This window comes from Drosophila ficusphila, unplaced genomic scaffold (assembly GCF_018152265.1).
Source record: "Drosophila ficusphila isolate 14025-0441.05 unplaced genomic scaffold, ASM1815226v1 contig_286, whole genome shotgun sequence".
NCBI classification, from domain to species: Eukaryota; Metazoa; Arthropoda; class Insecta; order Diptera; family Drosophilidae; genus Drosophila; species Drosophila ficusphila.
Genome location: NW_025064189.1, coordinates 7,942,249 through 7,960,002, shown reverse-complemented (window position 1 = coordinate 7,960,002; position 17,754 = coordinate 7,942,249). Strand labels below are relative to the sequence as shown.

At 52.9% G+C, this 17,754-nt stretch overlaps 2 protein-coding genes across 2 annotated transcripts; both read left to right on the top strand.

Moving 5' to 3' along the window:
• Positions 1-206: 206 nt before the first annotated feature.
• Positions 207-3,467, top strand: LOC108100627 (ankyrin-1). The gene is given in 4 exon segments (XM_017204628.2): positions 207-1,358; positions 1,422-1,510; positions 1,512-1,859; positions 1,909-3,467. Coding segments are annotated over 4 exon segments (2,016 nt in total). The 5' UTR covers positions 207-547; the 3' UTR covers positions 2,677-3,467.
• A 110-nt stretch (positions 3,468-3,577) lies between these two features.
• LOC108100369 (dynein axonemal heavy chain 12) lies at positions 3,578-17,666 on the top strand. The gene is made up of 10 exons (XM_017204210.1): positions 3,578-4,830; positions 4,942-5,828; positions 5,983-6,163; positions 6,222-8,891; positions 8,955-9,269; positions 9,335-9,577; positions 9,639-10,727; positions 12,075-15,852; positions 15,918-16,237; positions 16,333-17,666. The coding sequence occupies exons 1-10, from the start codon at positions 3,649-3,651 to the stop codon at positions 17,560-17,562; spliced, it is 11,895 nt and encodes a 3,964-aa protein (XP_017059699.1). The 5' UTR covers positions 3,578-3,648; the 3' UTR covers positions 17,563-17,666.
• The last annotated feature ends 88 nt before the right edge of the window (positions 17,667-17,754 follow it).

Below are 17,754 nucleotides of genomic sequence, written 5' to 3'. Positions count from 1 at the left end.
CAGAATTCAACAGCATGCAGCAAGGTCATTTGTTTTGTGCAAACTCTGATAGTTATGATGGCAAACCTGAAACTAAATTAATAAATCAATAAAACATTAATTTTATAATTTATTAAGGGTTCGTGCATGCTAAAACCCACTGTACCCCTCAAGGCTTATCGATGTCCGATAACTCCACACACCTTGTTACAGCTGTTATACACATATCGAAAAAAAGAAGGGCAAAGCTGCGGAGCACAGGAGAAAAGTTTTTGTGATTTAAAATAAAATTCATTTTGAACGTCCGGATGCGATGCATTTAAAGTGTAAACGCACCACGGGGATGTGGGAAACTGCCACAAGCGCCACCGTAGCAGCCTCTCGCCTCTCATCCGTCGCCAAGTGGTGATCTGGGCAAATGTTTCAGGGCTCTTATTGATTTTTACGGTTTTTGGACTGATACGCATTTCTCTGTTTACCGATCTTCCCGGAAACTGCGTCGCAGAAGGAGGGACTAGCATGCCAGTGCGGTGTTAGCCAGAGCGGAAGGGTTCCAGCCAGAAAAGTCATGGGTGGCTCCGTGAGCCAGGTTTTCCGCTCCGGATCTGCGCTCCTCTCCCATCGCGATGGCAAGCTGTCCAAGGCCACCGAGGAAACTATTCAGACGCTATTTGACATCCTGCGCGCCAACCCGAAGGTGTCACTGCAAACGCTTGAGAGCCTGCTCATCCAAATACCTAAAAATGAAAACATCCTGGCCATGCATGACGACTACGGCTACAACATCCTGCAGCGCAGCGTTGGCCTCAACCACATTGATCTCACTAAATGGCTGCTGCACCGCCATCGCCCGGATGTTAACCGCTCACCCTGTTCCCTTCCCCTGCATATCGCCACCCTACGTGGCTACGAGGAGTGCGTCGAGCTACTTCTACGCCACGGCGCCCGCATCGACGTGGACACGAGGATGTGCTTTCCCGGTGCTCATACACGCAATTGCGAGGAGAGTGGCAAGTGGCATAACAACGTGGACGATGTCAGCGAGCGGCTAAACACCAAGCTGCAAAACGCACTTTACTACGCCATCGACGGGGATCAATACAATGTGCTGAGTCTGCTCACGCAGAAAATGGAGGAGCCGTGGATCCCTTTCCGGGTGAAGAAGCCACTGCTGCACCTGGCCTGCGAGCGCGGGGCGTGGAATTGTGTCCAGCAGCTGGTTGTCACGCGTTCGGAGGAAATTAATCTTATCATGGACGAGTATTACCCCATTCATCATGCCGTGCTTCATGATGGACGCTTTCTCGAGCTACTTATACATCAGGGTGCCATAACAACTGTCCGAACTTGCACACAACAAATGACCCTGTTGCATGTTGGTGAGTCCCGACTGCCTTAGATGAAAGAATAAAAACTCATATACTAACATGGTACCCTTTTAGTTATCTTTGCAGCTCGGAAGTCGGCAGACGATACACTGGCTACTCTGCGCATACTCCTGGAACGCGGCTGCAAGGAACTAATCAACGCCCCCCGACTCACTCGGAAACACACCCCTGCACGCCCTCATTGTACGCTACGCTCTGGAGGAGGCGCGTTATGGTTACGACAAGTGGAGCAAGTGGGATGTCCTGCACCTGGTGCGGTTTCTGCTGCAAAACGGGGCCAAGCAGTCGATCAACCAGGCAGGGAATAGTGCAATGGCCTGCGTGTTTCGTCACTTGCGAGACTGGGAGGTCTGCTACGAGCTGCTCAACATGCTCATCAAGGAGAATGGTGACCCCAACATCGTGGGGAGGGATGGATCTGTGCCCATTATGGTTCTACTAGTTCCATTAATAAATAAGGATCACCTGCATCATTTCACACACTCTATGAAGGTCTGAATCTTTACTTTACTTGTATCCCGGAACTAATTCGTCTTTTTAGGTCTGCTATCTGAACTGCATCCGCATGCTGCTGCAGCACGGTGCCAATCCAAACTGCTCCTACCGCGCCAATCTAAAGCCGCTGCACGTGCTCGTGTTCACGGTCAGCGAGAACTTTACGCTTAACTGCGACGCCCAGAAGCGCACAAACTTTGACTTCATCAAGAACATCCTTTTAATGCTGCTTCAACACGGCCTGGACTGCAACAAGACATATCAGCACATTCTGCAGGCGGTGATGGACATGGTGCATAATGTGCGCACCTGCCACGACATGGAGTGCGTTTACGAGCTGACGTTGACGCTAATCCAGTACGGTGCCGATCCGAACATCGTGCTCAGCGGCAAGTCAACGCCGGGCACAGCCATCTTCTCCAACGAGCTGGCCACTTTTCGCAGCTCGTTCCGCACCAACTCGTGCCACCTGCTGTTTTACTACATCATCCTGATCACGAAGAAGGAGTTCATCCTCAACGATCCGCAAGCGACGTACACGCGTGTCATACATCTATTCTACTTGACCATGCAGCACGAGCCGCTCTTCAATTGTCTCAAGTCGCTGCACAACTTCTACGTAGCCCAGGTGCCCAGCAAGAAGACGGAGCAGTTGATTGCCCTGATCTCGACGCTCTATCGTAGACCGCGCAGTCTGAAGCAGCTGTCACGTTGGGCCATCTACGAAGCGATGAACCGCAAGCTGGCCCAAAACATTAACCGCCTGAACCTGCCCGGCCCGCTTAAGGACTACGTGCTCCAGTTCGAGAGGTAGCGACCCAAGGACCAATGAATACCAACCGCAGCGAACTAGAGTCAATCACTATTGTTGCCCCTAGGCTATGTAATCTTTAATATGCATATTCGCCTACACCAGTAGGTATGTAGTTACGCAATAATTACGAACTATCAGGCCTGTTCTGGGTTGCTCTATCATAGCTTAAAGATTACTGAATTGTTTGATAACAAAAATTTTAAGATTTATATGGATTTTTTCGTTAATCACTATTGGATCGCTGAATTTGGCATGATTAAGGATCAACAAAGATTTGTTTGAACTGGAACAGGTCCGCATATGATATGGAAACGCTTAAACGTACCTAGACATAACCATAAAAACACTAAAGGAGCCAATTTAAATATTGTCAAATCAAACACGTGCAATTTCTTTGATACGAATCTATTGAAACTATTGTGAAGTTGGAAAGCTCATCTATGTTTTGTAATTCAATACGTACAACTTTGTGAACTGTAATGCGCTTAACACTATACAAGCACTTCCAACCCCCGCACCATCCGCCCCTCATTTAACCTTGCCCTTCCCACTCTCAAGTCCATCATGCTGCATAAGTTATAGGTCATAAACTTAAGGCTGTTTTTTGAAGAACATTTCGGGAGTTTTAGAATTTTGTATATTCGAACGCAATCGAAGGAGCGAGACGTTATGTAATTATTATTGTAACTATTATTATTGTTGCTAAACCGTTGTTAATCTCTGTATCTATAATGTCATTTTAAATCGAATTGATAACGCTATCGATCAATAAATACAAACATGAACTTTCACACCCAGTCGTTCTCTCCTCCGAGTCCTCCAAGGTCATCGAACCGGTAAGTTCAGGAAACCTTCGCCCCGGAAACAAACAAAACAAACACAACAAGTCGCCTTAGCAACAATAACAATTGGAGAATCGAGAAGAAAAAGAAATCCCTGCAGTCGAAGCTCGAGACCAACGAAGGCTCCACCATGTACAGCAAGAAGCTGGAGCGGATGCACCGCCCGGCCTCGGACATCACCAAGTACGACAACGAGCCGTACATGAAGAACCCGCTGCTCAAGTTCCGGATAAGCGAGGTGCACGAGCGGCGGCACTTTCAGTTCCTCAAGCAGAAGGCGGCGGACGTCAAGGTGCGCGTGGCCCGCCAGAAATGGCAGCCGGAACCGGACATGCGTCTCCTGCCCCAGTCGCACTACGAGGACAACCTGCGACGCGAGGTGCGCAAGATCGTTGTGCCGCCGATGCTGCGCCGCACCGAGGCCAAGATCCTCAGTTTCGCCTCGGAGCGGCTGAAGAACAAGTACCCGGAGCTGGTGCAGGCCTACATGCAGGATGTGCACCAGGAGTTTAACCGCCTGATGAAGGTGTACAGCATGAAGAACATCCTGCGCCATCCTGAGTTCTCCGACGAGGATCCCTCGCAGTTCGAGCTGCCCCGTCCTGACATCAGCTTCCGGCGAGCTGGCCGTACTCAGAATTACAGCAACTTCCTGGAGAACCGGCGACGCATCGCCCAGAGGCTGCTGATCCTACAGCTGCCGTTGCGCGCCATTCTCAACATATCCGTCGGGGAGCTGCCCAACCTGGCCTGCGTCTTCCACTATGTGATGGCCACCGGAGCCATGCAGCAGCAGCTGGGTCTGGGCGGCCGGGAAGCATTGTCCCACAAGTTCTACCGCAAGTACATTCAGAACCAGCTGGACAAGGTGAACACCTTTCTGCGGTGGACCTGGTACCCCAAGGTGGTGCTGGTGCTGCGCAAGCTGATGCGCAAGCGTGTCATGCCGATGAGCACCTGGAAGCGGGCCTGGAACGCCCTGGAGGGTCTGATGAACCGCGAGATGACCAACATGAAGATCCGCACCTTCGAGGAAATGTACCGCATGTGCAGCCACCCGCGAACGATGCCCATGCTGCGCATGTCCCTCGAGTGGGCCGAGTTCTCCAGCGACCTGGACACGCGTCCCAACGTGTGGGCCATCCTGCGCACCTTCGCCGAGATCGCCACCGAAATATCGATGGTGGGCTACCGCATGGAGCCACTGCAGCCGCAGGTCCAGACGCTCACCTCGATGGCTATGTACGCGAAGGTGAACGACTACCTCAAGATCGAAATGAACGAGAACTTCCTGAAGGATGTGATTGATAAGGTGCGTACAAGGTGTGAACTATAATTGTAATTGTATTAGTTAAATGATAACTTAAATAAGTTATAATAAAATGAAATAGATTAACTGTAATATTATAAATGTTACTGACAGGTTCAGGACATTATCCTGCGCACGTACCAGGAGGTGATCCAGTACATCGAAGGCTTTCGGGAGAAGTATTATGCTCTGTACTCCTGGCAGGAACGGGACGCCCTGAATCAGTTTCTGTCCGAGCCGCACGAGTTCGAGGAGTACTTCGCCCGGATCGACATGTACTACGGCTTCATCCAGATGCTGCGAAGCGAGCCGGGAACCGAATACTTCGTAATGGCCGTGATCCACAACGAACCAGCCGTAATTGGACTTCGAACCCTGGCTGAAAACCTGATTCAGGAGATCACCACGATCATCATTCGGGAGCACATCAAGGCGGAGGTGGAGATCTGCGATGAGTTCGAGAAGATCAAGTACCGAGCTTTGGAGATCCCAAAGTCGACGGAGGAGCTCTTAGAGAGTGCTGAATACATGATCTACGTGAAGAAGGAGAAAATAGCAGAGTTGACCGACCGTATTCAGTATTGCCTGCAAGTCGGAACCAACATAGTGGAACTGACCGAGATGTCCAAGTACCACTTTGACCTGACCATTAAGACCATTAACTGGATCAAGGACATCAACGACATCTGCGACTACAATGCTTCGCAGCAGGAGCAGTTCAAGTTCACCTTCGAGGAGCACCTGCAGGAGGTCATCAAGAAGCTGAACATGGACATTGACGACCTGCTGCCCAAGTTGGCGGTCATCGACGACATGAGTCGGCCGGACAAGTTCCGCGACAGCTACATCATCCTGCAGAACTTCATAGATCAGCTTAAGACCTTCGACGACTACGTGGCCTGGATCAACAAGGAGGAGAAGCTCTTTAAGATCGCCATAACCGAGTATCCAAAATTGGAGATCATCAAGACGTTTGTTTATCCGTTTGCCGAGCTTATGAAGTAAGTACTAAAGTTAGGCAATTACTTTTGTTTAGGTTATTATTTAAAATCAGAAAGTTTAGTTTTAAATAAGAAAAGTTAAGGCCATAAACTTTTATAATGATTTCAAAAGGTTAGATATTTAATATAATTCAAATCCATTAACTATTTGTAGACTTTGTATTGAGTGGCAGCGGTATTTAAGCGTGTGGAACGACGGTCCCTTTGAGTACCTGGAACCGCAGTTTGTGGAGAGAACTACGGACGATTACTTAAAGGAGTTCCAAAAGAACCAGAAGTACTACAGGGTCAAGATCAAGCAGGATCTGATCGACAATCCAGTGTGCAAATTTAAGGTGAAATCTTATAACTGATTATAACAAAATCGTTCGGTGTAAATTGCTGTCTCTGCAGGGTCAAACCGAAGATCCTGATCCGGCCAAGCACCCGGTGCCGCTTCGTCTGTGCACTTCGATGATCCAGTCGATCAAGGACTTCACCACCGGCGTGTTTATAGTGAACACCATGTGCAATCCGGCTCTGCGCAAGCGCCACTGGAAGGAGATGTCGGAAATAGCCGGCTGGGACGTGACGCCCGATGCGGGGACCACTTTGCGAAAGATCCTCAACTCGGGTCTGGACCCGGTGCTCGACCAGTTCGAGATCATCAGCATCGGGGCCAACAAGGAGCTGCAGCTGTGGAACGCGCTGCAGGCGATGATCAAGGAGTGGGAAAGCAGGGTGTTTCCCTACGGTCCCTATAAGGAGACGGGTGTGACGATTCTCAGCAGCTTGGACGACATCCAGGCTCTGTTGGACGACCACATCCTCAAGACTCTGGTCATGCGCGGCTCGGCTTTCATGAAGCCCTGCGAGGAGGAGGTGCGCGCCTGGTACGAGAAGATCATGCGGGTGAATGAGACGCTCGACCAGTGGGGCAAGGTGCAGGCCAACTACCTCTACCTGCTGCCCATATTCTCCTCCAAGGACATTGTGGCCCAGATGCCCGAGGAGGGTCGCCTCTTCACCATCGTGGAGCAGACCTACACGCGGAACATGGGCTTGGTTCTCCGCCAGCCTCTGGTAATGGAAACTGCTCCCGTTGCGGGTCTGCTGGAGTCCCTGCAGAAGGCCAACGAGTTGCTGGAGGACATTGCCACTGGAGTGAGCAACTACCTGGAGAAGAAGCGCCTGTACTTCCCGCGCTTCTTCTTCCTGGCCAACGACGAGATGCTCGAGATCCTGTCCGAGACGAAGGATCCCCTGCGCGTGCTCCCGCATCTGAGCAAGTGCTTCGAGGGCATCAACAGCCTGGAGTTCGATGCGGCCAAGAACGTGCTGGCGATGATCAGCAGCGACAAGGAGACGATCGAGTTCATCGAGCAGGTCTCCACGGCGGCGGCCGGCGGAAGTGTGGAGAAGTGGCTGGTCGGCGTGGAGGACGAGATGCTCAAGGCGGTGCGCTACCAGAACGAGCTCTCCTTCGCCCACTACCCGAAGGTGAAGCGGCACGAGTGGGTGCTCGAGTGGCCCCAGATGACGGTGCTGGCCATCTCGCAGGTCTACTGGGCGTTGCGCGTCCATGGCTGCCTGCGCCGCACCTTCGGCGGCAACATGGCCATCATGATGAACTTTTTCCAGGATCTGTCCAAGGAGCTGACCGACATCGTGACCTTAGTTCGCTCGCCAAAGATCAGCAACCTTAACCGGATCACCATCAAGTCACTCATTGTGATCGATGTGCACGCCAAGGACGTCACCGAGGACCTCATCAAGAACAAGGTGAGCAGCGAGTTCGACTTCCAGTGGCTGGCCCAGATGCGCTACTACTGGGAGGACGACAAGACCTGGGTGCGGATCATCAACGCAACCGTTCCTTTTGCCAACGAGTACCTGGGCAACTCGGATCGCCTGGTGATCACCCCGCTGACGGATCGTTGCTACCGCACTCTGGTGGGAGCTTATCAGCTCCATTTGAACGGAGCTCCGGAGGGACCGGCAGGCACGGGCAAGACGGAGACCACCAAGGATCTCGCGAAGGCGCTGGCCGTCCAGTGCAAGGTCTTCAACTGCTCCGACGGCCTGGACTACAAGGCCATGGGCAAGTTTTTCAAGGGACTGGCCTCGTGCGGCGCTTGGGCCTGCTTCGATGAGTTCAACCGGATCGAGTTGGAAGTGCTCTCCGTGGTGGCCCAGCAGATCCTGCTCATCATCCAGGCCGTGCGCAGCAACGCCGTCAAGTTCATGTTCGAGGGCACTGAGTTGACCCTGAATCCGGCCTGCTACGTCTGCATCACCATGAATCCCGGCTATGCGGGTCGATCCGAGCTGCCGGACAATCTTAAAGTGCTCTTCCGTTCGGTGGCCATGATGGTGCCGGACTACGCCATGATCGGCGAGATCTCTCTCTACTCCTACGGGTTCGTCGATGCCCGAAAGCTGGCCGTGAAGATCGTGACCACTTACCGCCTCTGTTCGGAGCAGCTCTCCAGCCAGAATCACTACGATTACGGAATGCGAGCCGTGAAGACGGTGCTCTCCGCCTGCGGCAACATCAAGAAGCAATATCCGGACGAGGTGGAGGATATTCTGCTGCTGCGGAGCTTGATCGATGTGAATCTGCCCAAGTTCCTCTCGTTCGATGTGCCCCTGTTCGAGGGCATCATTTCGGACATCTTTCCGGGCATCAAGTTGCCCCACATCGATTACAGCCTGGTAGAAACGGAGTTTGTGCGAGTCTGTCTGGAGGAGGACCTGGAGCCCGCTCCCAGTTTCCTGCTCAAGGTGATACAGACATACGAGATGATCATTGTGAGGCACGGATTCATGCTGGTGGGAGAACCGCTGGCCGGAAAGTCCAAGACACTCCAGGTGCTGGCCAAGGTCTTGTCCGCACTGAAAATCAAGGCGCCGCAGAAGAGCAACTACTTTCAGCACGTCCAAATGGGCATCATGAACCCCAAGTCCATTACCATGAACCAGCTGTACGGCTCCTTCGATCCCATCTCGTACGAGTGGACAGATGGCCTGGTGGCCAAGATCTTCCGTGACTTTGCCATGACGCCCACACCGGATAGGAAGTGGGTAAGTTGTATGGGTATCCGGATTTAATTGGATTGGATTTAATGCATGATGAATGATTTTAAGGTCATTTTTGACGGACCCGTGGATGCCGTTTGGATTGAGAACATGAACACGGTGCTGGACGACAACAAGAAGCTGTGCCTGACCAGCGGCGAGGTGATCACCATGACCAACGAGATGTCGATGGTGTTCGAGGTGATGGACCTGGCCCAGGCCTCGCCAGCCACCGTCTCCCGATGCGGCATGATCTACATGGAGCCCTCGACTCTCGGATGGCGGGCCTTCGCCAACAGCTGGCTAAAGAAGGCGGATCCGCGCTGGGCGGATGAGGAGAACGTGCCCTATGTGCTGGCCCTGTTCCAGTGGCTGCTAACTCCCGTGAGTTTCATTTAATTCCTTCATCAGAAATAATAATGGATTACTTTGGATCTTCTGCATTCCAGTGCCAGACTTTTGTGCGGCGGTACTGCAGTCAGTTCATAAAACCAGGAGAGTTCAACTGCATGCGGACCACCTTCAGCCTATTCGAAATGCAGATTGCGGAGGCCATCGAGGAGAACCCGGAGGACTACCAGAAGTACATACAGAGCTACTTCCAGGCTGCCATGCTGTACTCTCTGATTTGGGGAGTGGGCGGCGTGCTGGACACCGCCTCTCGGGAGAAGTTCGATCTGTTTCTGCGGAAGGTATTTACCCTAAGTAAAAATCCTCTCCAGTTGCTTCTCAAACATGACTATGCCATTGCAGCTTTGGGACAGCGATCCTCCTCCGCCGGAGCCTCTGGGAAAAATGGAGATAACTCCGCCCAACGAGGGACTTTTGGTGGACTACGTCTTCTTGTACAAGCAGCGCGGAGCGTGGCGATATTGGCCCGATCTTGCCAAGCGCATGGACGTGGAGGAGACCAAGACGGGAGTGATTGTGCCCACGGTGGACACGGGGCGGTACATCCACCTGCTGAAGATGCACGTGGATCACAAGAGGCGAATGCTGCTCGTTGGACCGACGGGCACTGGGAAAACGGTCTACATCCAGAACTACCTGATGAACAAGCTGGACAAGGATGTGTTCGAGACGGGATTCATCACCTTCACCGTGATGATCTCGGCCAACCAGTGCCAGGACCTGCTCATCTCCAAGCTGCAGAAGTGGAAGCGCGGCATCTACGGCCCGCCGAAGGGCATGCAGAGTGTCCTCTTCGTGGACGACATGAACATGCCGGTGAAGGAGGTCTACGGCGCCCAGCCTCCGCTGGAGCTGCTGCGTCAGTTCTTCGACTACGGTCATGTCTACGACCTGAAGGACAGCTCCAAGGTCTTCATCCACAACGTGCTGATCATGGCGGCCTGCGGACTGCCCGGCGGCAGTCGCCAGGATGTCTACGCCCGCTTCCTGAACCACTTCAACGTCTATTCGATTAACACGTTCAGCGACGACAGCATGTTCCGCATCTTCCTGAACGTGGCGCTCAATGGCTTCCGGCGCTGTGGCCACGGCCAGGATGTGTTCGTGGTGACCAACCAGATAGTGAGCGCCACGCAGAGCATCTACAAGCTGGTCCAGTCGGAGATCAGGGCCACGCCGGCCAAGTCGCACTATATATTCAACCTGCGCGACATGTCGCGCGTGGTCACCGGATGCACTTTGGTGCGCAAGGAGTCCGTCACGGACAAGAAGATCTTCGTGCGGGTCTGGTACCACGAGGCCATGCGGGTCTTCTACGATCGCCTGGTGGACGACGTGGACCGCAAGTGGATGTTCGAGAAGCTGAACGATTGCCTGAAGGCCAATTTCAAGGAGAAGGTGGAGACTGTCTTCGAAAGATACTGCGTTCCGGTGAGTTAAATTGGATTGATAATCCAAATTATCAAATTAAATTGGATTTATTGATCCAATTAATTAAATTAAATTTTATTGATAAACCAAATAATCAAATTAAATTAGATTGATAATCCAATTAATCAAAATAAATTGCATTGATAATCCAATTATTCAAATTAAATTGGATTGATAATCTAAATTATTAAATTAAATTGGATTGATAATCCAAATGATCAAATTAAATTAAATTGAATTGATAATCAAAACTATCAAATTATTTATTTATTTATTTATTATTAAAGATAGAGAAGTTTACAAAACTAGACTAACTTAGGTGGTAAAGCGCTGGCAGCAAGGCCTTCGGCTCTTAAGGTTAATGTTATTTAAGTCTATTAGTTTATTTACATGTTGTTTATTGTAGTTTTGCTACTTAGTTGGTAATATTAGTAATTTCTGTACATTTTTGTTTGTGTTTTATATTTTGTGGTAAAGGTTTGAGGTTTTTAAGAAAGTTAAGATTTGTTCTACATTATTTGGGTTGAGGTCGTTAAGGAGGTTTATTGGGTTTGTGTTTTTGAAAATGGATAGTTTAGTGGATAGGAGTGATGGGCATGAGTTAAGTAGGTGGGGTATGGTATTGTCGCCTTGGCAGAAGGGACATGGCGAAGTTTGATTTTGATTGAAGTAGTGTTCATGTGTAAGTTTAGTGTGGCCTAACCTAAGGCGTATTATTTTTATTTGATCGAGTCTGTTCGATTTGGGATGGAAGGATCTAAAGTAATTGTCTATGTTTGAAAAGTCTTTGTTCATAGTTTTGTACCATTGATTGCAGTGTTCTATATTTTGTCTATTTCTTGTTCGGAATTCTTGCTTTAGATGTCTGTTGATGTCTGTTTGATTTATGTTTGGGGTGTAGATGAGGGGCATATTGCTAGTCGATTTTGCAGTATGGTCGGCTAGCTCGTTGCCTGCTATGCCTACATGACCAGGGATCCAAAGTAATTTTATTTTTGGAGCTAGTTTTGTAAGAAGTGATCTGATTTTGTTGGAATAAAAGTTGTTGTTGTTGGTGTTTGTTATGGTGTCAATTGCTGAGAGAGAGTCAGAGCAGATCATGAATTTTCCCCTTGTGTTTTTGACTTGGTCGATCGCTGTTAGGATGGCTATTATTTCAGCAGAAAGTACTGATGAATATGGGGGTAGTATACCATATTTAAATTGGATTGATAATCCAATTAATCAAATTAAATTGGATTGAAACTCCAATTAATCAAATTAAATTGAATTGATACTCCAATTAATCAAATTAAATTGAATTGATAATCCAATTAACCAAATTCAATTGGATGGATAATCTTTTAGGGAAAGGACGAGCCGGAGTTCACCATGGAGGCGGCCAGCAACATCCTGTTCGGCGTGTACTTCGACGAGGACAGCGTGCCGGACGAGCGGCGCTACGAGGAGGTGCCCAGCATGGAGGTCTTCCTGAACCTGGCCAAGACCAGCCTGGAGGACTACAACTCGACGCGTCGCAACAAGATGGACATCACCCTGTTCACCTTTGCGCTGCAGCATCTCAACCGCATCTGCCGCATCATATCGATCCAGGGAGCCAGTGCCCTGATCATCGGACTGGGCGGATCCGGTCGCCAGTCCCTGACCAAGCTGGCCACCAACATGGTGCAGACGTCGTTCTTCCAGCCGGAGATCACCAAGAACTACGGGGCCAACGACTGGCACGACGACATCAAGGCGATCCTCAAGGAGGCGGGCGGCATGAACAAGCACACCACCTTCCTGATCACCGAAAACCAGATCAAGATGGAGCTCTTCCTGCAGGACATCGACTGTCTCCTCAACCAGGGCGAGGTGCCCAACATCTTCCCCATCGACGAGAAGCAGGAGGTCCTGGAAATGGTTCGCCTGGCTGCGCAGGGAGGCAACCGGAACATCGATGTCTCCGCCCTGCAGGTCTTCTCCTTCTTCGTGGACCGCTGCAAGCAGAAACTGCACATGATCCTCAGCTTCTCGCCCATCGGAGATGCTCTGAGGACGAGGGTGCGTCTGTATCCCTCACTGGTCAACTGCTGCACCATCGATTGGTACGACAGCTGGCCCGAGGAGGCGCTGGCCATGATTGCCCAGATGTCGCTGCTGGACGTCAATGTCCCCAGCGAGGACATCAAGCTGGCCATCATGGACACCTGCCAGTACTTCCACACGACGGCGGCGAAGACCACGCGAGCCTTCTGCCAGATGACCGGACGCCACATCTACCAGACGAACGCCTCCTTCATCGAGCTGATCCGCTCCTTCCAGACGCTCATCGCCCGCAAGCAGAACGAGACGATGCTGGCCAAGATGCGCTACATCGGTGGCCTGGACACTTTAGCTCAGGCAGCCGCCGCCATCTCGATCATGCAGCGGGACCTGAATGCCCTGCAGCCCAAGTTGGTCGCCCTGGCGGAGGCGTCGCGCAAGATGATGCTGGAGATCAACAAGGAGACGCTGGCCGCCAGTGCCGCCGCCGAGCAGGTGAAACGGGACGAGGAGGTGGCATCCGTGCAGGCCGAGGCCGCCCAGGTGCTGAAGCACGACTGCGAGCGGGACCTGGCCAAGGCCATTCCCGTCCTGGAAGACGCCTTGGCTGCTCTGAACACCCTCAAACCCGCGGACATAACGCTGGTCAAGTCGATGAAGAATCCCCCGCCGGTCATCAAGCTGGTGATGGCGGCAGTTTGTGTGATCAAGGGGATTCCCCCCGAGCGCATCCCGGACCCGGCCTCCGGCAAAATGGTGCAGGACTACTGGGGACCCAGCAAGCGGCTGCTGGGCGAGATGAACTTTCTGCCGGCACTGAAGGAGTTCGACAAGGACAACATTCCGGCGGACATCATGAAGCGCATCCGCAAGGAGTTCATCCCCAACAAGGACTTCGATCCCAAGGTGGTGGCCAAGGCATCCAGTGCAGCCAAGGGTCTCTGCCAGTGGATCATTGCGATGGACATGTACGACGAGGTGGCCAAGGTCGTGGCGCCCAAGAAGGCCAAGCTGGCCGGGGCGGAGAAGGAGTACGCCGACACCATGGAGTTCCTAGCCCAGAAGAGGGCGCTGGCCCTGGCCCTCGAGGAGAAGGTGGCCCAGCTGAACATCGAGCTGGACAAGGCCAACGCGGAGATGCAGAAGACGGAGGACCACGCCGAGAGCTGTCGCAACAAGCTGCTCCGAGCGGAGGCCCTGATCGGCGGACTGGGTGGGGAGAAGTCGCGCTGGAACAAGGCGGCCGAGGATCTCCAGGAGCTGTATGACCACCTGCCGGGCGACGTGCTCATCTCCTGCGGCATCATCGCCTACCTGTCGGCCGTGAATCTGCAATACCGGTCGGAGTGCGTCAAGAACTGGTTCAAGAAGGTGACCGACCTGAAGATCCCCTGCTCCACCAAGTACTCCATCTCGGATGTGCTGGGCCTGGAGGTGACCATCCAGAACTGGCAGCTGGACGGGCTGCCCAACGACGAGTTCTCCAGCGAGAACGCCATCATCTCGGCCAACTCCAGCCGATACAGCCTGTTCATCGATCCGCAGGCGCAGGCCAACAACTGGCTGAAGAACATGGAGCGCAAGAACCGGCTGAACTGCGTCAAGTTCAACCAGAGCAACTACATGAAGGTGATAGCCGAGGCGCTGGAGTACGGCACCCCCGTCATCATCGAGAACGTGCAGGAGGAGCTGGAGGTGCCGCTCGACCCGATCCTGATGCGCCAGACCTTCCTCCAAGGCGGCGTCAAGCACATCAGCCTGGGCGAGGCGGTGGTGCCGGTGAACCCGAACTTCCGGCTCTACATGACCTGCAACCTGCGCAACCCGCACTTCCTGCCGGAGACCTTCAACAAGGTGACCGTGATCAACTTCGCCCTCACCCAGAACGCCCTGATGGACCAGCTGCTCAGCATTGTGGTGGCCAAGGAGCGGCCCGATCTCCAGGAGCTGCGCATAACGCTCACCACGGAGGCGGCGGCCAACAAGGGAGCGCTCCGGGATGCAGAGAACATGATCCTGAAGACGCTCAGCGCCGGCGGCGACATTCTGGAAAACGAGGCGGCCATCCAGATCTTGGCGGACTCGAAGGGTCTGTCCAAGGACATCGTGGAGAAGCAGGAGGCGGCCAAGGAGACGGTGGCCAAGATCGAGGCCTTCCGGCTGAACTACAAGCCCGTGGCGGTGCACTCCTCCATACTTTACTACTCCATAACGGATCTGCCGAACATCGATCCCATGTACCAGTTCTCCCTCAACTGGTACATCAACCTCTACATGTACTCCATCGAGACGGCCAACAAGTCGAAGGATCTGCCGCGGCGCATCAAGTTCCTGGTGGACGGCTTCACCCGCAACCTGTACAACAACGTCTGCCGCTCCATTTTCGAGAAGGACAAGCTGCTCTACTCCTTCATCCTCACCGCCCGCATCCTGCTGGGCACCGGTCAGGTGGAGATGCGCCATTTTGCCCACCTGGTCACGAACGCCAAGGAGTCGACGAACATTCCGCCCAATCCGGATCCCAGCTGGATCACCGAAACCGTCTGGCTGAATGTGCTCCGCTTGGAGGAACTGAAGGAGCTGAAGGGCATTGTGGAGCACTTCAAGAGCCACCTGTCCGCCTGGCAGGCCATCTACGACCACTTCTCGCCGGAGAAGCAACCTCTGCCGGCTCCGTGGCACGACAAGACCACCGCCTTCGAGAAGATTATTGTTTTAAAGGCTCTTCGCCCCGATTCCGTGTTCCTGGCGGTGCGCATCTTCATTGCCGAGTGCATCGGGGATCAGTATGTGACGCCGCCGGAGTTCGACATCTCCAAGTCGTATGCGGACTCCACGGCACTCACACCGCTGGTGTTCATCCTCTCGCCCGGAGCAGATCCTCTGGGCTCTCTGCTGGCGTTCGCCGAGAAGATGGGCCAGGAGGAGTCCTTCCAGAGCATCTCGCTGGGCCAGGGACAGGGTCCGATTGCCACGGCGCTGATCAAGAACGCTCAGGAGATGGGCTACTGGGTGTGCCTGCAGAACTGCCATCTGGCCGCCTCCTGGATGCCCTACCTGGAGTACCTGTGGGAGAACATGGACACCTTCAACACCACACGTGAGTTTTGAATCCACATTCTTCATATGGTTTTAATCTTATATCGAGTGAATCCCTTCTTGCAGCCAACTTCCGCATCTGGCTGACAGCCTATCCCACACCCCAATTCCCGGTTACCATCCTCCAGAACGGCGTCAAGATGACCAACGAACCACCCACCGGACTAAAGGAGAACCTTATGCGCTCCTACAACTCGGAGCCCATCAACGACTACGAGTTCTACACGGGATGTGCCAAGCAGGATCGCGCCTTCACCCGGCTGCTCTACGGCATTTGCTTCTTCCACGCGGTGGTCCAGGAGCGCAGGAAGTACGGCCCCTTGGGATGGAACATAGCCTACGGATTCAACGAGTCCGACTTGCAGATCTCTGTGCTTCAGCTGAGCGTAAGTAGACTACCGAGGAGTGTATCTTACATTACTCTTGTTTTTTATTTATTTTTATTTTTATTTTTTTACTCATAATCATTCTTTCTTTCCAGATGCTCCTGAACCAGTACGACCACGTGCCCTACGACGCCATCTCGTACTTGACCAGCGAGTGCAATTACGGAGGCAGGGTCACCGATAACTGGGATCGCCGCCTGATCGTCACCATCCTGGCGGACTTCTGCAATGCCCAGGCAGTTTCCGACAATCGCTACCGGTTCGCCAGCGACGATCGCTACATCCTGCCCCGCAAGACGGAGCACCGCGAGATCCTGCGCTACCTGGACGAGAATCTGCCCTCGCTGGCGCCGCCCGAGGTCTACGGCCTGCACGCCAACTCCGGCATCACCCGGGATCTGCAGACGACCAAGACGCTGCTCGACTCGATGATCCTTCTGCTGGGCAGCGAGGCAGCGGGATCAGCGGGAGCGGGCGTCAGTGTGGAGCAGGTCATCCTGGACACCATCAAGCAGATCGAGCACGACATGCCCGCGGACATGGACATTGAGGCGGCGGCGGAGAAGTATCCGGTGGACTACAACGAGTCCATGAACACGGTGGTCGTGCAGGAAATGGAGCGGTTCCTCAAGCTGCAGAAGGAGATCCGGGCCTCCTGCCGGGACCTGGCCATGGGCATCAAGGGCATCATCGTGATGACGCCCGATCTGGAGAACGTGATGACAGCGATGAAGTTCAACCGCATTCCGACCAAGTGGATGTCCAAGTCGTACCCCTGCCTGAAGCCACTGGGTTCCTATGTCCAGGATCTGTACAAAAGAGTCAACTGGCTGCACGATTGGCACCACCACGGGAAGCCGCCGACCTTCTGGTTGTCCGGATTCTTCTTCACACAGGCCTTCCTCACGGGCGCCATGCAGAACTTCGCCCGGAAATACAAGATCCCCATAGACACCCTGACCTTCGACTACGACGTGCTCAAGGTGGAGACGAAGGCCACGCCGCCGGACGACGGGGTGTACTGCAACGGACTGTTCCTGGAGGGCGCCCGCTGGGACTGGCGTGACGGCTGCCTGGTGGAGCAGCTGCCCAAGGTGCTGATCTACACCATGCCCGTGATCTACTTCCGGCCCATCGGACTCGTCGACGTGGTCGAGGGCTCGCGCTACCGCTGCCCGCTCTACAAGACCGGCGAACGCAAGGGCACGCTCTCCACGACGGGTCACTCCACGAACTACGTGGTGCCGCTGCTGCTGAGCACCCATGTCAAGGCCTCGCACTGGGTCAAGCGAAGCGTGGCCCTGATCTGCCAGACGAGCGACTAAGCTTCCTATTAAACCATTTTCTGTTAACGTATTCATGTGTTTTGAACATATGCAAAGATTTTTTATTGCATGTGTCTAAATTACAAGGTAGAGTTGTAAGCGAATTTATATTTTTAATCATCAGGCATTTAATACGATATTAACCAAGCTTCGAAAAGAAGAATATTCTAAACATGTATTAATCTATCAGTA